The sequence below is a fragment of the Podarcis cretensis genome (genome assembly GCF_951804945.1).
Source record: "Podarcis cretensis genome assembly, chromosome: 8".
In the NCBI taxonomy this organism is placed as follows: domain Eukaryota; kingdom Metazoa; phylum Chordata; class Lepidosauria; order Squamata; family Lacertidae; genus Podarcis; species Podarcis cretensis.
Window position 1 is genome coordinate 80,956,006 of NC_137177.1, and position 22,897 is coordinate 80,978,902.

General features: G+C 47.0%; 1 protein-coding gene and 1 long non-coding RNA gene across 3 annotated transcripts in view; one reads left to right on the forward strand and one right to left on the reverse strand.

Annotated features, from left to right (window-relative positions):
* Positions 1-22,816, reverse strand: part of CAPZB (capping actin protein of muscle Z-line subunit beta) — a 73,835-nt gene extending 51,019 nt beyond the window's left edge. Inside the window, exon 1 of one of the 2 annotated variants that reach the window (XM_079987261.1) lies at positions 22,670-22,816. In XM_079987261.1, coding sequence (XP_079843387.1) covers positions 22,670-22,672 — 3 coding nt within the window. In that variant the 5' untranslated portion in view covers positions 22,673-22,816. The remainder of the gene's footprint in view (positions 1-22,669) is intronic. The other variant, XM_079987262.1, reaches the window with a different exon arrangement.
* Positions 7,257-18,562, forward strand: LOC307222293. The gene is made up of 3 exons (XR_013841729.1): positions 7,257-7,608; positions 17,044-17,131; positions 18,546-18,562. It is a non-coding gene; the product is annotated as an uncharacterized lncRNA (long non-coding RNA).
* Positions 22,817-22,897: the final 81 nt, after the last annotated feature.

Sequence of the window (22,897 nt, forward strand, 5' to 3'; positions counted from 1 at the left end):
CCTCTCCTGCGTGTGAGGGGAGCACCCTGTTGCAACAGATCAATAAAGATCAAGCTTACTAGCTGCTTTGCTTCTCAATATTCTCTGGTTGGCCTCTGTTTTTTACTCCTACCAATAGGGAACCTATGTAAGGACTCTATATGGGCTCTTGGATACCCCATAAGGGAAAAGGGCATATATTTTTATTTACAACAAAAGAACGTAAGAAAAGCCTTCCTGGATCCGGCTAATGGCTCATATAGTGAAGCATCCTGTAATCACAGTGGCCAGATGCCTGTTGGAAACACGCAAAGCTGGATTCAAGCACAAGAATACTCTTCCTTCCTGCAGCTTCCAGAAACTAGTTTTCAGAAGCATTGCTGCCTCTAAATGTAACGTAACGTAGCAGATCCATGGTTTACAGTTCCGGTTTGGAGGATAAGAGCAAGCTACAGTTTCCCAATTCATACATCAGAATAAACTATGGCTTGCATGACAAAGAAAACAAACCACATCACCTGCCCTCTAGTGTTCAAGCCTCTAGGTCATGCCTTAGAAGACCATTTGAACTACTTGGTTTGGACTTACTCTTCGTAACTAGATGAAAATCCAGGGCCTGTATGCAAGCAATCTACCTGTAGAAGCAATTCCAAATTCAGGAGCCTGGACTTTTTACTTAGCAAAGATGCAGAAAAGCATTTTGCTCTACCTCAGGGGTAGGCATCCTAAGGCCCGGGGGCCGGATGCAGCCCAATCGCCTTCTCAATCCAGCCAACGGACGGTCCGGGAATCAGTGTGTTTTTACATGAGTAGAATGTGTCCTTTTATTTAAAATGAATCTCTGGGTTATTTGTGGGGCACAGGAATTCGTTCATTGTTTTTTAAAAAATATAGTCCGGCACACCACATGGTCTGAGGGACGGTGGACCGGCCCACGGCTGAAAAAGGTTGCTGACCCCTGCTCTACCCTCTTTCCTTCTGTGATAGGAATTTTATGGTCTTAGATATATGGTAATGTTCATAAGTGTACCAACCAAGCACATACATAGATCAGCACAGGAAGGCCAACCTGGAACCATTTTGATTCCTAAACTGACCAAATCTTTTCTCTGCAAGGTCAAAATGGAAAAGTCTCCCCATTGTATTTTCCGTCACAAATCCTGTCTTAAGGATATGTCTGTGTTTGAACAGGGTGAGCCTGTGACCTGGCCCAGGAACTAAGTATTTATCATTACAAAAGACTGGCCAGGCTACCCAGGAAATCCAATCAAGTAACCTGCCAGACAGGAGATAAACAACAACAATATTAAAATTTCTGTGATGTAGGTGTGATGTATCTGAGGGGTGGTCTTAGGTTACACCCTTTCTGTGATGTATGTATGATGTTTCTGGGGGTGGTCTTGATCTACAGAGTGACAATTTCAAAAGTCTTTGTAAGGCCTTGCATGCCATTTTTCTGGATCCTCCTCCTTTCCTGCGGGTGAGGGGAGCACCCTGTTGCAACAGATCAATAAAGATCAAGCTTACTAGCTGCTTTGCTTCTCAATATTCTCTGGTTGGCCTCTGTTATTTTCTCCTACCAATAGGGAACCTATGTAAGGACTCTATATGGGCTCTTGGATACCCTATAAGGGAAAAGGGCAATTTTTGTTTACAACACTGCTCATCCCCTCACAAAGGAAAAACAAACCCAAACCAAAACACTGTTTAGGTTGGCATAGGAAGATGCAACTAGCAGCTGACCCCAGAAAGAGGATCCTTCTGGCCACATACTGTCATTGCCCCCCACCGCTCCTTGCAACACAGTTTCAGAAAGCAAGCACACAGTTGCCGGGTCAGGGTCTCTGCTTCAGGATCGTGAGAACGCTAGAGGAAGCAGCTTGCCTCACCAGTGCCAGCTGGAATTGCTTAAAAAGGAGTGGAAGGGGAAAGGAGACACTAAACTTCACTGGCTGCTTCCTTAAACACTTTCCTATGACTCAGAATTTCGGTTGGGAGAAAAAGTGTTACACATCGCTCATAAAGATTAATGATGTGGTGCTACAGGGCTGGATCACAGGTGAGTTAAACTTCAAGACTGCCCAAGGCTACAGTGCTTTTTCATGCCACCTACACAGATCTCTGGACAGACTCTGGAACATAACTGAAACTGCTGAATATTTTTCCTATCCTGGGCTGCCAGAAGCTCTCCCATATCTCAGGAAGACAGACATTTAAGGAACACAGGAAGCTGCTGGTCCATCTAGTTGAGAGCCGTAAACACTGACTGGCAGCAGCTCTCTTAAGATCTCTGGAAGATCTTAGGAACAGAGGAAACTGCCTTATACCAACTCACATTCAGTGCTCCATCTAGCTCAGGACTGTCTAAACTAACTAGATAAAAAGGACCCCTGGACGGTTAACTCCAGTCAAAGGTGACTATGGGGTGCAGCGCTCATATAGTTTTCATGCTGAGGGAGCTGGTGTTTGTCCACAGACAGTTTTCCGGGTCACGTGGCAAGCATGACCACGTGGTTTCGCTTCTGGACACCGTGATGGAAGCCAGAGTGCACAGAAACACTGTTGACCTTCCCGCCATAGTGGTACCTATTTATCTACTTACACTGATATGCTTTCAAACTGCTAGGTTGGCAGCAGCTGGGACCTTCCAACTGGCAAGCCCAAGAGGCTCAGGGGTTTAGACCACAGCACCACCCGCATGCCAACCTAAACTAACTGACAGTGGCCCTCTAGGGCCCTCCCAGCCATTGAACCTTGGACCTTCTAAATGCAGGCAGAAGTTCTACAACTGAGCTACGGCCCTTCCAAGACCTGCCATGCGAGAGTCATTTGGAGCTGAACCAAAGACTTTTGGTGTGCAAAGAATTTCAAGTTTCTAGCCCAGGGGTCAAGCACCTATGTGATTCTTGAACCCTATCACCCATCAGCCCCGGGGAGCATGACCAATGGTCAGAAAGGATGATGGTAGTTGGTGTCTAGCAAAATGTGTTTCCCCCTCTCAGTTCTAGCCCATTAAGCATCAACACAAGACAAGAAAAAGGCAGTTCAATGACAATACTGAATGGTAAGGAAGAAAAGGCAAGTAATGCACACAATTCAATGTGCACTCTTCAGTAAGTTTTCTTCCCCATTATTTCTTTTTTCCCAATTATTTCTTATTTCATTATTTGAAGCAAGAAGGGTGAGTTAAGAAGTTGGGCTTCAGGGACCTTTGTGCCATCGCCCATGACTACTGTGGAGACAGGGCAGGGAGCTGTTCTGTAACTCAAGCAAAACTACTCAAATTTGCATCATTTCAACAGAAATAATTTCTGTTGTTGGTGCAAAATTTGGATCTCCTCAGTCCTGCAAGTCAGTCTCCAAAGTTACTAATCTTCATGACCACACATATCTGGCCATTCATGGCACACTGAAGCCCTGAATGGAGAAAACCACAAATTGTCTTTCAATTACAAAACTGCCTTGACTATGGTTCACTCTTGGGTTGCCTTTTGATATATAATTTTGACCTTTCCCCTGCCCAGCACACACACAGAGTTTCTGAACATGCCCTCACCTGCCAACAGAAACTGAACTGGACTTAATGCTTGCATTACCCACCAACACTGTGGCCTGTGGGGGCATTTCCTCCTGCCCCAGAGTGCAGGGAATAAGAAAACACAACGCTTTGCTCCACAAAAAGGCAACTGCGGAGCTCTGCATACCAATCCCAGTGTGGGCTGCAAAGCAAGCCAAGATATCCAAGGCTTTGGGATTTTCAGAGCATGTGGGCAATTTTCCATTGCTCGCATCTTCACCCCAGGAGCGAACTGCTGTGACAGGAGTGGGGAGTGCAGAGGGGAAGTTCTAAATGAACTTCTTATTTTACAATTCCAGTCACTCCAGGATGGAGATCTGAGAGCCTAGAGCTAACGGGAACCCTCAGCCAAGGTAAATCTCCTTTAATAAACCTCCTGCAAAGATGCTTTCACTCCTTGGGATCTTCACTCTGACATCTGCTTTGTTACCAGCTCCCCTTCTACTTAATATATTCTTGCTTTGCTTTCCGTGAATCCTACAAGACTGAAAAATTCAGGGCTATCTGTGTAAAGTTCTCTCTTTTTTTGGAAAGGAGAGAAACAACTTCAAGGACATAACAGCAGTGAAAGCACTTGCTGTCTAAAGCTGTGGCTGTCACAGTGTGAAACACCATTTTTATCGCCAGATCAATGTCAACTTGCTACAAAAGCATGCAAATGTTTGAGTTTTGGACAACACCCCAGGAGGCACAAAGGATGGGTAAACTGTGTGCCCGAGGACACACACACGGGTGTACACATGGTATAACAATATGCTACAATTTCCTAAATAACATTTGACAACAAATCCAACATTTACTTTCTGAAACCCTGAACAGTTCTCCAAGCTGAATCAAATTGCTCACTATTTTGTGACATTTTGGTTGGTTCTAAGAAAAGACAGTAGATTTTAGAACTTCCCTTTCAGATGAAATATAGCTTGTGCATTGTCTTGCAGAGGGAACGTAAGAACAATGTTACCTTTGACGTTCCAGCAGTGGCCAAAATCTGCTGACCAAACAGAGAAATTCTCCCCAGAGCCAATATCTCCCCACAGCCCCAGACCAGAATTTTATGCTACATGCTCCCTCTAGACAGGCTGAGGTTGGGAGAGAGGACGCCATTCTCTTTGACCCTGCATCTTCTGTGTTTCTGTTTATCTTCTGCATAATAGAAGGGATGTTGATTATTTGTACAACTTGTCATTAACCGTAACTGTGCAATTTGGCTGCTTTCATCCAGTGCCAAGGAGACCCACGGACTATAAACTTGACCGAAAAGAAGGATCCATTACCCAATAAGCGTGGCGTCAGGAGGAAGGAACAAGTGACATCAATAGCTTAAGCAGGGGGAGGAACTGCATCTCTCCCCTGCATTTTACTAAGATGTTTGGCTAGCAATTAATGCTTTCGCCAGGGGCATTTCCTGCACACGTCTCTGCCCTCATAGCTTACGGGGCGTGTAACTTAGTCCAGCCAACAAATCATCAACTACTTACTGGCAAAACAGAATGAAAAAGGTTTCCTATGCCTCTGCAGCAGCAAGATAGCACCAAGGTTGCCTTGATTGTCATGCAGCAGGTTATGACTCAGTTGTATGGATTGCAGTATTTGTACTATGAACACAATTTTGTGTGTTTATGAAGGCCTGCTATGTGATGACCTACCTTGCATACAGACTTGTCCAAATATCCCTACTGCATGAGCGGGAAACCCTTTTTTAACCTGAGGGGCACATTCTATCATGGGGAATCCTCCAGGGGCCACATGCCAGTGATGGCTGTGGTCAGAAGCAAAAATGGCCAGAAGAATGGATGTGATTTCTTTTGGTAGAGCACACACTACACTCCAACCACATAAAAGCAGAAGTTTCCACACATATTTCCAGGCTCCATCGAAGCAAGCAACTGGCATAACCACAGCTTTAAGGATACAGTCCAGCCAGGCAAAAGCACTCACGGAGGCCACAGATAGAGGGTCAAGTGAGTGACATGCCCTGGGGAGAACCCTGAGGACCAGGCAGAGAAGCCTTGGGAACCACATGTGGCCCTTGGGCGGGCCTGAGGCTCCCTAGTCCTGCCCACATCTGTTGGTTAGTTCTTGTGCGATGTCTTTGGAATTCCCTGCCTACTAATATTCAGTAAAGCTCCTTTCTTGTGCTATTTTAGATGCCTGCAATTCAGTTTATTTCAGCCAGCCTATAATTTAGTTACACACACACACACACACACACACACACACATATATATAAATCTACAGATTTTATCTGTGTATCGCTGGTGATTATTTTCCTGTTTTATGCACATGGCTTATGGGTATTTCTTAAACAAGATATTGTAACTAAAGCTAAGTACATGTAATTGAAATAGTGTATATATACTTTCTTCCCCTGCTTACTCCTGCCTCCCTTACCTTCCATCCTCTGTTTCCCTCATGTCTATTTCTAGGCTGCAAAAACCTTGGAACACAGACTTGCTCCTCTTCTTGTTTGGAAAGCAGCATGTCAGAGGGCACTAGTGAACAGGTTTGTGGTCATAATGCATTCCACCAGGATGCCTCAGAGGGAGGGATGGGAAGCAGGGCTTCTTTCATCAGCTTTGCTGAAAGGCCAGCTACTGCCCCCTGAATTGTTTCTATGCCAGCTAGCCATTATAAGAAAATTACTATTTAAAAACTGATGCCCCAGTTTCGTTTCTTCCTCTGCCTTCCCTGTCCCCTCTTCCCTTTTGTGTTGTGCTTTTCCGACCTTAAGCCTGCAAGTCTCTCTCGTTTTAATTGGCCAAAGCGCAGGATACCAAAGCTCTAAATAAAATAATAAAGTAAGATAAATACTTTATTTTGGTACTGCTTTTATCCATGGTCCAGATAAATATCTGACAGAGTAGAATTCCAAGCAAGGAACATGACCAAAGAAGGTTATCACTGCCCAGTCAGTTCAGAACGGCATCAGTAGACAAGCATGAACTCAACGAATTGGCTTATTAAGCAGGAAGCTTGAAAATTATGTTTTATGCTCCCTCTTGCATGTTCCCCTTTTCACCACAAGCCACCCCCCAAAATACAGTGCCAGAAACTTTCACAGCAAAATATCAGCATTTTATTAAAGCAGCTATGGTATGTTCCTGGAATGTATGTATAGAGAAGCTGAAATTTGATGGGGGGAGGGGGGAAAGAGACAAATAATCTAGGAACTTGAAAGATAAGAAGCAGAGGGGGAAATAGCTGCTTGATCCACTGGCTGCAGTAACAGCATTCAATCAAGGCAAAGCAAGTTAAAATACTGTGTTTCAAATGAATGCTACAAAAAAAAAAAAGAAACCCCACTGCATGCAATTTGCATTCATAGCAACTGCATTTTGCAGAAGCCAGGATATTTTAGCAGCCGCTATAGAGAGGAAGGAAATGGCATCAACATGCAGGCTGGGATGCTGCATAGAAATAAGCCCCAACAAGACACATGGTGTGTGCGCATGCCACATTTCTGCAGAAGCCTTAAATCCACCTTCTTAAGAATCTCAGCTTTCAAACCAAGTTTCTTTCCCTTACTGTGACAGTTAACAGGCAGCCAACATTAAAAATAAGCATATAGTCTGGTCTGGCTGTAACCAGCATGTAAAAGACACTACCTGGATGTGCAAGGTATATATACCAGTGGTTCCCAAAGTGGGCAGTACCAGGGGGCAGTGGGATTACCCAGATGGGCACTAAGAGGCAAGGGGAGTGAAATGCTTATGACCTTGAAAAACTGGTATTACTAGATCAGGTTCACCCATTTTATTGAATTGGACTTTGAATAAACATGCAATTAACTGATACACTTCTGAATTTTATTGTGTCAATTATGTTCCTTAGTGGACTGTGCAAACCAATATACTGAATAATGTTTTTTGTAGTGTATGGCAGCGGGTGCTGGGAATGAGTTTATGGAACCCAAGCAGCGTTAGAAATTCCCAAGGTGCCAGGTGCTTTTTTGCAATTGGCACTGATTCAATTGCTACCATGTGGAGATCTCTGGATGCCGGGTTGGCGACTGACATCTTCATCTGGCTACCCCCTCCAGCTTTCTTAAGCAGGTAAGTAGAACAGCTTACTTATTGCATTTATATCCCACCCTCTCCTACAAGAAGTACATGACTCACCCCCTCCTAAGTTAAACCCTACAACGACCCTATGAGGTAGGTTAGGCTGAGACTGGCCCAAGGTCACCCAGTGAGCTTCATGACTGAGTGGAGGTTTGAGCACTGATCTTCAGGGTCCTAGTTTGACACACTAACCACTACACTAGACTACTTCTTCTACAAGGCAGCTGTATAAATCAAGTAGGTAAATAAATATGGGGAAAGCCAAATGTCACGTAGAGAAGGATCTGAAATATTTTCCTTGAAGCTTGAATTTGCTTTATTCTGGATTGCTTTATTTGATGTTTTAATGTGTTATAAAACAAATATAATAAAAAGTGGTATAGAAATGAAAAATCATCATCACCCATGGGGGGGGGGGAATGGTGCCTAGACACTGTGCTGGTGACCGTAACCTAAGCTTAAGGTGCCATTTGGCAATTAGCTTAAATATCTGACACTGAACCCAAGGGGGCAGTGGCCTGAGAAAGTTTGGGAACCACTAGCCTAAAGTTTGGCTTCGCACCATGGCAAGCCTGAAAACTGACAACACCTACACACGAGCATGTTATTTCTGGGTAGGCATCAGCTGAGGTACAAGACCTGGGGCTCAAGGCAATCCATTTCGTTTTGCAGCAAAATCCTGCAATATAGAGATTTGTGCATTTACTCCCCACGCAAAGGAGAGCTGAACGAGAGACTGTTTTGATTTGCAGCTAAAATGAAAATATGGATGCCTCCCCACCACTTCTGCTAAGTCTCAGGACAGAGGAAGTTTGTATCCCCTCTGGTTGGTTGGCTTGGCTTTCTTACAAAGCCTGGGACAGATTTACGATATTAGCCATAAGCGTAGCAGTGGCAGCCACCCAGAGACTTCAGCAGACATTAGCCAGTTCAGCCCTGCTGTGGCAGAGACAGCCTCGTCTCCCCTTCCCACTCACAGCTTTTAACCACCATGGCTGTCGAGGGTGGAAGCTCTGTTGTCAGAGCTTCCACCTGCCAGAGCGGATGTGTTTACAAGAACAGGATTAACTTCACGAAGTCTCCCTATAAATTTGTTTTCCAAACACTGAGTCTTTTTTTCAAAAGAAAAAGAAAAAGTTGGGGATTATACTTGGACAAGGAATGCTAAAAGGAATACTAGCTCACTTTGGGAGTTCACACACAGAGAGAGGATCAGGTTTTCACCATTCAATTCAATACCATTGGCCACAAGCAGGGAGAGTGTGCTGTTGTTGCATTCAGGACCTGCTTGCTGGCTTCTTTTTGGGCCACTGTGAGAACAGGATGTGAGGCGAGCAAACTCTTGCACTCATACCCTGGAACTAATAACAACTGTGTAAGTTTATCTGCAAGGCTGGTAAGACCGGCTTCTGTGCCACTGTGACAAAAGCAGCTGACATTGCACTAATCCTTTCCTCCTCACACCTCTACACATCTAAAACCACAAACAAGGGGCTGTGAGGCACCTCCTGTGCATTCTGTGCTGCTACATCAGAAGTGGCACACGCGCGCGCGCGCACACACACTATTGCATGTTGTCACCAGGTCCCTGTTCATAGCAACAGAGGAACTTCTCCAACTGTGTGACAGGCCAGCTCCATCAGGCCTCCTCTTCCTCAACTGTCATCTGAGGGCAGCCATTCCATCAGAAGGCCTCAGACAGAATGGAAGAGGGGCTCGTTCCATCAGCTTTGGCAAAAGCCCAGCTCCATCAGGCATCTCCTGCCCCCAAACTGTGCCAGCTCGTCATTATAAGAACAGCAGCTTAAGAATTGGTGGTCTGAGTTTGATTTCCCCCCCTCTTACCTCCCTGTCCCTTTTCCCTTGTGTGTCATGTTCCTTTTAGACTGTCAGCATGGAGGGACTGTCCTGTTTTAATTGAATGCACCTAAGCCACTCTGAAAGACCTTTTGGCTGAAGAGCAGGATAGAAATGCTCTAAAATAAAAATAATAGATTTATAAACTTCCATCTGCTCACAAAAAAAGAAGAGCACAGTGTAAACTGGATAGCCTGCGCTGAAAGGAAGTTGGAAGCTATTCTGGTTGAGGAAAAAGTCCATGCTAGTACAGAGAAAGCCCATTATTCTAAATCCAGCTCTAGGAGAATGGGTCCAGCATGCTCTGTTCTCAACACAGGGTAGCAACAGACCCCTCTGGGCTCCTCATTTGGCACCTATCCCACATACAGTCCTCAAGCTACATTGACCCCCTCCCTCTTCTTTTTAAAAAGGACTTTAGAAGCAGCTGCTGTGCCTCTTCCCTCATCCACCTGGTATTTTACAGATCTACATCTGGGGCGTTGATACGATCTTCTGTTGGCAGGCAAGCAAAACAAAACTCAGAGGGGGGCAAGGGAAGAGTAGAACTAAAGGCAATGCTAGCTTGAAACAAAGCTTGTTCTGGGAAGTTGCCAAGAAGTTTATCACAAAATCCTAACTGGCCCAACCCTCCCAAAGCAAACAGAGAGGCCCAAGACTTACAGTGTGCTAAAACACAACAGCCTTGAACCCAAGGAGCCAACACTGAACCTGAGATCTTGTTTCTGCCCTGTGAAGTAAGGCCTGGTGTTACAGTAGAAGAGTCTGGATGCTGGATCAGGCTACTGGCCTTTCTAGTCAAACATCCTGATCTTGCAGTGGCCAACCAGATGCCCCAATGGGAAGCCCCAAAGCAAGACCTGAGCACAACAGCAATCCTGCAGTTTCCATCAAATCTTATTCAGAAGCAATGCTGCCTCCAGCTGTGGAGGCAGAGCACAGTCAACATGGCTAGCAGGCACCTATGGCCTTGTTCTCCCATGAATTTTAGTGCTGTGTGACAAAGTCATTCCTTTTGTTTGCCCTGAATCCTCCAACATTCAACTACAGTCATACCTCGGGTTAAAGTAGCTTCAGGTTGAGCGTTTTTGGGTTGCACTTCACGGCGACCCGGAAGTAACAGAACGCATTACTTCTTGGGTTCGCTGCTCACGCAGACGCTCAAAATGACGTCACGCGCATGTGCAGCGAATTGCGACCCGCACAGACGCGGGTTGTGTTCGCTTAAGGATGTGAACGGGGCTCCCGGACGGATCCCGTTCGCATCCAGAGGTACCACTGTACATTGGATGTTCATGAGTTCTGGTATTATGAGAGATGGGGAAAGACTGTAAGAAAGAAGGAAGGTAGGTGCACGGGTGGGGTGGGGGGAGTGGCTGAGGTTGACATGGTAGGGAACCAGCCTCCATTGTTCAGAAGATTTGGAAGGGGGTGGAAGTGAGAGCTCTCGCAAGCCTAATGTGAGCCAAAATTGCCCAAACAAGTGCCCCAAAATGCCAACTCCCTCCAGTATGCCAGTAAATGAAGGAGAAGTGTGTGGAGAGCTGCCAAGGCATCAGTTGCCAGCAGGCTTAATGTATGCCCATCCTCTTATTGTCAGCTGCACCCTGGCACTGCATTAAGAGACCAGCTCCAGGCCCTGCCAAAACCTTATTACTGCCACCAGCGCTCTCTGGCCTGGCATTGGCTCCCGCAGTTCCATTTATGTCTTGGCTTTTCTCGACTTCCCCCCTCAAAGCCTAGGGTTATATTTCCGACGCCTGCAGCGCGGAGACGCAGCAAGAGAGCCCAGCTAAAAAGCCACAGACATTGGTCCTCCAGATACTTTTCTATTTCTGGTATGCACCAGTGTGCAAAAAATAAAACTGGGGAAGGCAGGTAGCTGGAGATCAGTTTCAAGCTCAGTAACACAGTCCGCGTAAGAAGGAAAGAGTTGGGGGTCGGGGCAGGGCGGGGGTAAGGATAGCAGATACCCTAGAGAAATATCAGGGAGGTTTCATTTACAGCGCGGTTTTAAAAAGTTACTTGCAGGCAGTTTCTAAACAGTAATGAGGAAGTTATGGGCTGGGGAGCCAGATTAGAATGTTTGCCATGGAACAAGAACAGCAATGCCTCCCTCGGGTTCTGAATCCAGTATCAAACATCTATGAGCAGTAGGTATTAAGGTGAGCCTGGACTCTGCCCGAGTCTGTTGGCAATGCCAGGCCTCAGCTCAAGGCACATATGCATGATAATGCACATAAAAGAGAAGAATGGCTCAAGGTAGTGTCCCTCTCTCCCCCCTGAGGAACAATGCACTCTGCCTGCCTCTGAACATGGAAGTTCCACTTTGCCATCAGAGCCAATCCCTATTAGCAGACTTCCCTTGCACTATGAATTTGTCTAGTCCTCCTTTTCAAAACAAGCAACTATCACAACTGGGGGGTGACTGCAGCAGTTGGCATTGGCTTAGCCACTCTTCCCATGCAGCTGTTTCCTTACTGCAATTATATCCCACCCTTTTCTCCTCATTTAATCCCCACAACAATCCTGTGAGGTAGATTAGATTGAGAAGCAGTGGATGGCTTGAGGTCATCCCATGACCTTCATGGCCAGGTGAAGATTAGAACCCTGGCCCTAGTCCAACACTCTAACCCCTACGTCACACTGCTGGGAGCTCCAGAGGAAGGCCTCATTCATTTTTAAGCACCTGGAGTCTCACTAAATCAGATGCAGCGAACACCTCAAAGACCCCAAAAGACTCCCTGGGTCTGTCACACATGACCTAACTGAGCAGACCATTCTTAATTTCCGCACACATGCACGCCTTGCTTTTTAAAAAGCAAGACATCTGGCTTCCTCTTCCAACATTTCAAGAGGAACTCCGCTAACCCGTTGACTAGGAAACCGAGTGCAAATTGTTCAGTTCCGTCGTCAATCATGCTTGGCAAGCATCAACACGGCATACGGTACAGAGAAGAGCAACGAGGGTGGGGAACCTGGGATGTACCACGCAGAAAACCCCTTTAAAGCCTGGAGAGAATGTGTACAACTGAACACACACAGAGGTGCACTTGAGCTTAACCCCATTAACTAGAACCGTGAGAGCTTCCATCCTCAAAAAAAACCATGTTCCCACACTATTTTTCTTAAACACATCTTGCTTGCTCAGATATTGTACCATGCTTGCAAAATGATTCAAGCAGAAAGGTTAGTCCACATACACAGTGGTTCTCCTTTACAAAAAATACATGCTACGGTCCATAGCATAACAGAATGGAGATTTGTCTTAGGAGGCAGCTGCTTCACACATCCTGGGTGAGTGCTGCTGATTGCACAAGCTGGAGGTACCACACGCAGCTAGCTGCTTTATGGCTAGGAAGAGTAGTACAGGGCTAGCTAGGAAGGGATCTGGAAGCCCTAGCGATGCCACAAACATCTGTAAAGCTGGAATGCGTTAAGAGCTCCATAAAGCAAAGGACCACTCCAAGTTCAAAACTTGTTCCTTGTTTCAGAACCCTGATTCAAGTGGGTGGGCACACCAACGATGCTGGTCGGAATTGGTCGATTTCTCCAGCATGCCCAGACACTGCTTTAAAGCGCAGTTTGCTGCAGCCTCCTCACTTAATTAGCATCCTCAAGTTGAAAGTTGGACAACCCCCCCCAGGAGGGAAGCAGCAGGGACCACCTCAAAGTACAAAGGCCACATGGATGTAACTACAGCTCTCTGAATCCTGACTCAGTGTTTCAAACCACCACACCACCCACTTCCCTCAGGATTTAGTTTTTCTTACCAATTTGGGACAAATGTATAAGCTTCAGTGCTGAAATTTTAGGACTTATTTACCAGTCATTATTGTGGTTAGTGGGTTAGTTGTGCTCACAAGCATAACAGTCTTTCAGATTGACAGTGCTTTCTGTCAGCTCCCATGCGCGTAATCCTATTCTATGGACTGGGCCCCTGGGCCATAAAATGGCTTGGCCTGTCTGCAGTAGGGGCATGGTTTGAACCCACATTCAAATTTAAAAGTGCTCTCTACTTTTCAATTGGTGACAAGGAATTCTCTTGTGCTTATAGAATCATAGAACTATAGGGTTAGAAGGAATCCCAAGGGTCATCTAGTCCAACCCCCTGCAAGACAGGAACCACAGCTAAAGAATCCCTGGCAGATGGCTATCCAAACTCTGTTTAGAAACCTCTCATGAAGGAAAGTCTGCCATCTTCTGATGGAGTCTGTTCCACTGTCAAACAACTCTTACTGTCAGAAAGTTCTTCCTTATGCTTCTTACTGAATCTTGCAATACAGTGGTGCCCCGCAAGACGAACGCCTCGCAAGACAGAAAACCCGCTAGACGAAAGGGTTTTCCGTTTTGGAGGTGCTTCGCAAAACGAATTTCCCTATGGGCTTGCTTCGCAAGACGAAAATGTCTTGTGAGTTCCTGCGGGTTTTTTCCCCTCCCCCCCCCTTTTCCTAAGCCCTAAGCTGCTTATCAGCTGATCCGCTGATAAGCCGCTTAACAGCTGATCGCTAAAAGCCGCTAAACCGCTAATAGCGCTAATCCGCTAAGCTGTCAATGGGCTTGCTTCGCAAGACGAAAAAACCGCTATACGAAGAGAATCGCGGAACGGATTCTTTTCGTCTTGCGAGGCACCACTGTAGTTGTTCTAGGAACATGCTGAGAGCTCTCTGCAACTTACTGCTACTCCTTATAGGGGCCATCTTGAACTACACATTATGAGAATCAGCAAAGAACCCAAACTGTAGGGAGGCAAAAATTCATTACCCAACTAGGCTTCCACCCAAGACTTTACAAAAAAACACACAATAACTTCAGTTTTCAACAGTGCTGCTACAGAAGAGCACCAGCAACAGGGCCAGACAGGCTTCTTTCAGGAGGGCATTCCACAACAGTGCCGCCGCAACTGAACAGGTCACACCCGTGTTTCCACCAGAGTTATGCTCTGCCTCCACAGAAGCAGAAATGCTTTTGAATGTTGCTGGAAACCACAGAGTTTCTCACAAGGGCATCTGGTTGGCCACTGTGAGAACAGGATGCTGGACAAGATGAGCCAATGGCCTAATCTAATAGATTCTTCTTATGCACAGTACATTTTGCCCAGCCCAACACTCTGGCAGCCACATACTAGGCCAGTGGAGGTTTCCAAATGATAGCCACATGTGAAACACACTGCAGCAGAAGTCCCAACCCGGTTGTTACTGAAGCATGAGTGACCACAGTAGTTCTATCTTCTGAAAGACTAGCCTAAGGTGGTAAAAGGCATTCCTGACCACCCACTTTGACATGAGCCATAAACACAAGGTTCCCAAAAGAATTTTGTAAGTAAAGATAGATGTTGGCAATGTAACACTGAAAATGCCTTTTTGAGGCATATTATGTGTTGGGCATGCGCTGTAGAGATATTGTTCATATTCACTTTGTCTTGGGGAAATCCTTGATTTTCACCGATGCTTCTGTGGCATAGGAACTAACAAATAACCAGCAAAGGTGGGTTCTGCAAGCTGTTATAGTGACCAAGAGACTTGTACTGTAAGGACAAATGTTCACCATCAGTCATCCAGCCATTTTAAAATCTCACTGTCCTTTCTAGGTCTGAACACATAGCTTACAACTATCAATTCCATTTAGATACCTATTTGGAATGCTTATATTAATGCAGTTTTATAATTAATATCAGATTTTAAAATTATCATTTGTTTTTACTTTTTCTGTTATAACTGCAGATGGAAATGTGGGAACTTAGGGTTCCCTCAAGCTGCTAATACCTCGTGTGCTGCTTTTAATATTATATTTTGCATTGTTGACCCCACCCTGGCACCTTGCGGCGAAGGGCAGGCTAATGAGTCTAACAACATCCACAACCCACATTCTGGGAATGAGTTCACTATTAGCATATATGAATACTAGGTTTAGGGACAAAGAGCTGATGAAGGCTATTACCTCACTGAGCCCTCCTTGCAGCCTCTGATGGAAGCATTCGCCTGACTGCTATGGGAAATAGGATACCAAAGATGATGGACCTTTGCTCTGATCCATCAAGATTGCTCTTAAATCTGGAGGCCAACATTCTAAATAAGGGATAGTGAACCTAATGCCCTCCACAGATGTTGCTGAACTACAGCACCCATAATTCCTAGCTACTGGCAATGTTGGGCAAGGCTGATGGGAATTGGAGTTCCCAGCAACATCTGGAGGGCACCACCTTGGTTAAAGGTAAAGGGACCCCTGACCATTAGGTCCAGTTGTGACCGACTCTGGGGTTGCGGCGCCCATCTCGCTTTATTGGCTGAGGGAGCCGGCGTACAGCTTCCGGGTCCTGTGGCCAGCATGACTAAGCCGCTTCTGGCAAACCAGAGCAGCGCACAGAAACGCCGTTTACCTTCCCACCAGAGTGGTACCTATTTATCTACTTGCACTTTGATGTGCTTTCAAACTGCTAGGTTGGCAGGAGCATGGACCAAGCAACGGGAGCTCACCCCGTCGCGGGGATTCGAACCGCCGACCTTCTGATCAGCAAGTCCTAGGCTCTGTGGTTTAACCCACAGTGCCACCCGCGTCACCACAGCCCTAAATCCAACTCCAGCCAAGAATAGGAAAAGCCAAAGACAAGACAGCAGGTGTTCTTAATACATCTTGGCTTGTGTGCCTATCTCTTGCTCAGTCCTTGTTGTGCAGTTTTGGGCTTTGTCCCCTTAAAAAAATTCCCCAGTGGTTTGTTTTTTTAGCGGTTTTTTTGTACTTCTGCAAGCACACAATGTGTCCCCCACCAGAGGTACTATCCCTCCCCAACACTCAATGGGAAACATTTCTGTGGAATTAAAAGCTGGCAAACAGTGGGAAGTGGTACACTTAGGGCAAAGACACTTAGGCAGCAGCCTTCTTTATAGGCAGTGCTCTGAATCCTCAAATACAACTTTGAGGTGCTTTGTTGTACTCCAGCACACACTTTGGAGAAGAACTGGTACAGACGAAGATGTTTTGTGCACTGAAAATTCACACGCACCAAAGGCAACTGTGACAATCACTGCCAGCACATTCGCAGGACAAAGTGCTTTTCGCCAGCTAGCACACCAACAGCAGCTCCCCCCTGGTCAGAGATGGTCTTGCCACTATTATCAGCCTGTGAACATCAAGACTTGACTACAGCTGCACATTACAGTGGAATGGAAGGTGGTGGATTCTCCTTCATTGGAAGTTTTTAAGCAGAAGTGGAATGGCCACCTGCTTTATTTAGAACACCTCGGATTGAATCCCTACTAGACCACGAAGCTCACTGACCTTGGGCCAGTCACTACCTCTCAGCCTAACCTACCCAACAGGGCTGTTGTGGGGATTATATAAGAAGAAGGAGAGCCATGTACCCTCCTTGGAGAAAAAGGTGGGATATAAATGCAATAAATCAATAATAATAGGTTTTTTTAAAAAAAACAACCTGATGAAAGGCAGAATAATGAAGAAAATGAATATGCCACACTAGGGTAACTACACTCTTGGTCTAGACAGGAGCAGAGAACACCCATGGGACTTGGCGCCTCTTCCTTGGAACACTTCCTCACTCTCCATTTCTAGGGTGCCAAGTCAGCTGGTGAGGAGGAGAGAAACAGAAGCAATGCCTGCTGACAGCCCCCATCTCCTCCAAAAGGAGCCATTCCTATGGGCAAGTACAGTATCAAGCACTCTAAAAATAGACAAGCGCCACATTATACTGTATGCTTAAGTTTTACTGCCTGGGCAATGAATGCCGTATTGCTTCTACTAGAAATGCATGCCAAAACCAGGTAACTGTCATGCTCAAGACTTAGCACACTCAGTTAAAAGAAAGAAAGAAAGAAAGAAAGAAAGAAAGAACAGGTAGTGGTTAGAAGTGTGGAACAAGCTTACCAGAAACCACTATACAGTGCAATGAGAGAAATATTGCAATATGCCATTTGTAAGGGTGTTTGCCACATACTAAACTTGGTCGCCCTGATGACCTCTATTAGGGAAGAGCAAGGGGGAGTTCAACCCTGTACTTACCACTAGGTTAGGCTGATTCACCAGCTGCAGCCATTCCTAGATTGGGACAGCCTGGTCTCAGTTGTCCATGCTAGGTGACCTACCATCTGGACTACAGTAATGCTTCCTACGTGGGGCTGCTCTTGAAGGTGGTCCAAAGGCCACTGCTAGGGCAGAACATGATTGCTAGCTAGTAACTGGGGCAGGTCAATGGACCATGTGTCCTGGAAGCACTGCACCAGCTGTCAGTGAGCTACTGGGCTCAATTGGTATTAGTGCTAGCAGTGGGTTAAAGCCTCAGCGCCTAGGGCTTGCCGATCGAAAGGTCGGCGGTTCGAATCCCTGCGGCGGGGTGCGCTCCCGTTGCTCGGTCCCAGCGCCTGCCAACCTAGCAGTTCGAAAGCACCTCCGGGTGCAAGTAGATAAATAGGGACCGCTTACCAGCGGGAAGGTAAACGGCGTTTCCGTGTGCGGCTCTGGCTCTGGCCAGAGCAGCGATGTCACGCTAGCCACGTGACCCAGAAGTGTCTCCGGACAGCGCTGGCCCCTGGCCTCTTAAGTGAGATGGGCGCACAACCCCAGAGTCTGTCAAGACTGGCCCGTACGGGCAGGGGTACCTTTACCTTTACAAATCCCTAAGAGGCTGGGGTTGCAAGTAAAGATGCCTTCCCGATTCTCACCATTGCAAACCCTACAAACAGCAGATGAGGTCTTGTTGGTAACGCCACCACAAGGGGTTTCCAAAGTTGGTGGTCAGCAAGGACATGGCCTTTTTAGTGTTGGTTTCCCATTTGTGGAATGCCCTCCCTAAGGTGGAAAGTCTGTCTCCCTCATTATTGACTTTCATGACTAAAAACGTTCCCGTTTACCCAGGAATTCCATTCTCCTGAAAGTTCAGTAGGGAGCCACCAGTAATTCACACAAAAGGAAGCTTTCCTTTTTTATTTTAAAAAGTGCATTAGGCAGACATACCTGCTCCCCAAAATGAAACGACACCCCCCCTAAAATTTTGATGGTCTGTAAAATTTCAACATCTGCCTACGTTTGACTTAACTTGCAACCCTTAACATGGCCAGGTGTTCCTGTGTACCCTGGATGCCTATGATGCCTGGATGCACAAACAGAACTTGGGTAAGTGAACAAATGTATGCCTCTGTTATGTGTATCCAGCAGTCAGAAATTCTGTAAGTATAAGTGCACACACCTGGCTGATCCCGGAACAATCTGCCTGCCACCATCCCAAGGAAGATGCAAGTGTGTGAAAGGACAACTTCCTCATTAACTACCAACCGCCCCAGGTTCTGTGCAAAAGATCTACCCAGAATTACGAAGTTAACATCATGCCCCGAATGCCAACTGTTAGGTATGAAAACGCATCATTTCCAGACAATTCCAAGCGCCTGTGCTATCAGTAGGCATAACTATTTTATGCATGACTATATACTTCATGCCTCCACATCTGAGGGAGACAGACGCAGTATGCCTCTGAAAACGTTTCTGAGAATCACATGTTGGGGGAGAGCATTATTGCACTCATGGCCATAGGCACCTGCCTGGCCACTGTGTGAAAAGGATGCTGGAACAGATGGGCATTTGGCCTGATCTAACAGCAGGGCTTTTCTTATGTTTTGATGTGCACATACCCAGTTTTGAGGTTAGCAGGGTTGAATAAATGCATAGCATTTTTTACATTATATGGAAGTACCCTAACGGGTTTGTTAGCCCCACAAGTCAGTCAGTGTGCCCAAGTATATTCATATAGGACAGGTGATAACAGAACTAGTGCAAAATTATATGAAACAGAAACAGGCTTGTTTCTTGAACTAAATCTGGCAGATATGAGACAGGAAAGGATGTTTTATCTTTCCACCTAACACAGACTTTCCAGACTACAGGTCTACTCACAACTCAGACACTGACATGTCTCAATGTATATTTTTGCTGTTGCACAGCTGTTTGTGTTGTGAACTGCATTGGACATGTGGGAAAAGCCACGTATAGCTGAAAAAATGATAATGACAGCTGGTTACCTAACCATGAGCAGAACATAAGAACAGGAAAGAATATGCCCTATGGTTCAGATCAGTTGCCCAGCTAGTCCAGCCTCCTGTTCTCAGAGGGGCCAACTAGATGTTCCAACAGCAGGCCCACAAACATCCAGTTTCCAGCAACTGGAAGTTCTAGCTCCTTCCTTCCCAATCTATACCACCAAACCTAATCCCCCAAATTCAGGGAGGGAGGAACATTTGTTTTGCATGCAGGTGTTATCAGGCTCAAGACCTGGCACCTGGCACCTCCAGTTAAAGGAGTTAATGGGCCTTCAGTTACAGTCAGTCAGTCGCAAGACTCTCAGCCTGAGATCTTGGAGAGCTGCTGCCAGTCAGAATAAATAATACTCAGCTAGATGGGTCTGGCTCTGTATAAGACCACTTCACATATAGCAGACTAGCAAGCAGCTTAATTAAAGAGCCCTTTTTTGCTCTCTGTAAGGGCAGCCATACAGTTAAGTTAATTGCGCAGAGCAAGCCATCACACAGAATGAATTAGTAACTTGAGAGAGATTTGCCACATGGATTGCCCAGTCATTCAAAGGGACCTGTGCACAAGCTGGCACACTTTTGTACCAATCTGCAATCTGTTCACACCATCACCACCTCAGGTTTCCAGGAGATTATGCACACTACAACAGCTCCCTTTGAAAGAGGAAAGCCATGACATTTGCTGAGTGCCATACGGTGTTTGCTAGTGCAAGGTCCTCCTACTGTCTTAGAGACCACAGTGACAGCTACCAAACCACAGCAGTCACTGCAGAAATGCCCACCTTTATGACTCAATGAGACAAGCCGTGCCTGTGTTTCCCACCAAAACTCCTTCAACCGAGCCCAGCAGATACAACAGTCTTCGTCAACATCCCCCCACTCCACAACAAATGTTCTGGACTACAATTCCCATCAGCCCCAGCCAGCACAGCTAATGGAATCTGTAGTCCAAAACATCTGGGGGGTGCCAGGTTGACCAAGAAAGGGATATGAGATAGTGAAGAGACATCGTAGACAATTGGAACACACTGCCACTTTCTACAGGTAAGCTGTAGTTCCACCGACACCAGGCCAATGCTCTACCTGAAGCGATTTTCAAGTGTCCTGGTCAGGAAAACTCCAAGTGCAAGAAGAATTAGGATGCCTCTTTAAAACTACATTGGTAAGTCCTTCCCATTTACAAGCAACTGTCTAACAGCCAGGTCTACAACCATGTTATCATGTAAAGGAGGCTATGGGTAATTTTCTTTTTTACTGTTATTTTTCACCCACTCATGGAAACCCCCAGTTGTCTCCTACTCAAGGTGTTCAAAATACCCTGGGAGCCAGGTGCATTTTGCTATTGGAGGTGGTCTAACTGTGACTATGTGGAGATTTCTGGGTACCAGGTAGCGACTGAAATCTCCATTGAGCCAGTGTCATGTGCTCTGTGTTGCCATGTGAATCATGGATCCCTTGCTGGGCATCTTAGTTCCCTATCACCAGTGCAGGGCTGAGTACAGATATATTTCACTGTGCTGCAGGCCACCCAAATGGAACTCACGCCTCTGCCTTAAAGGTAAAGGGACCCCTGACCGTTAGGTCTACTCGCAGACGATTCTGGGGTTGCGGCACACATCTCACTCTATAGGCCGAGAGAGCCGGCGTTTGTCCGCAGGCAGCTTCCAGGTCATGTGGCCAGCATGACAAAGCCGCTTCTGGCGAACCAGAGCACCGCACGGGAACACCATTTACCTTCCCACTGGAGCAGTACCTATTTATCTACTTGCACCTGACGTGCTTTCGAACTGTTAGGTTGGCAGGAGAGCCTCTGCCTTAATCCATAGTTAATACCTTTTCCACTGTTGTGCGTTTCACCTTCTTGCATACTGGGACAAGTGAACCGTTCTAAGAGCAAACTACAGTCAAGCAATGTAGCTGAGATCATAGAATTGTAGAACTGTAATGTTGAAAGGGACCCCAAGTGTCATCTACTTCAACATGCTGGCAAACAGACATTCTGTTGCGGCTACTGTAACCTAGATTTAAGGCACCATTTGGCACCTAGCTTATGTATCTGAGTTTCTAACATTGCCTACTTGGTGTATTCCCCAACAATCACTGCATCTCACACCAGCTCCACCCCCCAATCCCATCTCTCTTATACTATTCTTTCTCACCAGCTAATAAACCCACAACCACAGCCATCCTACTTGCCCTCTTGACCTCAACACCACCACTGCCTCCTGCATGGCCTTCCACCTTCACATGTAGCTTTGGCTACATGGTGCCACCACAAAAACAAGCTGCACCCTACAGTCCTCTATCTGTCCTTTTCTCTCTCTCCCCCACCCCCACGAATTCAGCATGCAGTGGGGCGGGGAGAAAAAGCAACACGGGGAGGAACTTCCTTTCCTGACAGATACACCCTCTTCCCATTTCCCCCGCCCAGGCCTTGCCTCTCCCCCAGAGCCACACCCAGCCCCTTTCCTCTCTTTACTCCAACCCAGACCCTGACAGGAAGCACAAATCACTCTCCTCAAGCCACCACTACCCGATTCATCTCCCCAAAAATACAGATGCACATCTGGCTCCTCCTACTCCCCCCTCCAGCGTATCTACAACGCCTCCCCACTTTTTACTCCAGCCCAGATCCTGACAGGAAGCACAGGTAACCGCCGAAAGTGACACCTGGAGTCTTCTTTCCTCCCCGGTCCCTTCTCCCACCCCCCCCACAGTGGCCGCTCCCCCAGGAGGCCTCAGACCGGCCCTCCCTCCCCCCCCCCCACTTCCAGGACCCCACAGGGAGTGCGAGTAACTTTTTCTCTCCCCCACCCAGCCCTCCTCCAAAACCAGATCGGCCTTTATCCCCCGCCTCGCCTCACCACCCCGATCCTGGCCAGAAGCACAAACAACCCCCTCGACCCGCCCCCCCATTACCCTACCAGCAGCCACAGCAACTGGCTCCCCCGCCCCCGAGCTGTAACCCCTGCCTGTCCCCCTTTTCACCCCAGACAGGGAGCACCACCAACTCCCCCCGTGAGCCCTCCGAGTGACACCTGGATTCTCCGCCCCCCCCCCGCTCCCCTCAGCAGCGGCCCCTCCCCCAAGAGGACCCAGGCCGGCCTTTCCCTCACAGGAAGCGGCTCCCCACTTCCCCAGAGGAGTCGCCGTCTTCTCACCATGATGCCTCCTCGGGACGGGGCCTCTCAGCAGTGGCGGGGGGGGCGGGGGCGGCTACGACGGCGGCTCTTCAGTCCCTCCGTCCGGGCTCTCCGAATTCTGAGCCAGGCCGCAGCCCTCCTCCACCGCCTCCCTTCTTCTTCTTCTTCTTCTTCTTTTTGCCACTTCCGCCGTTGCCTAGCAGTAGCGCATCCGGGTCAGCGGCGCGCGAGCGCGCGAGAATAGGA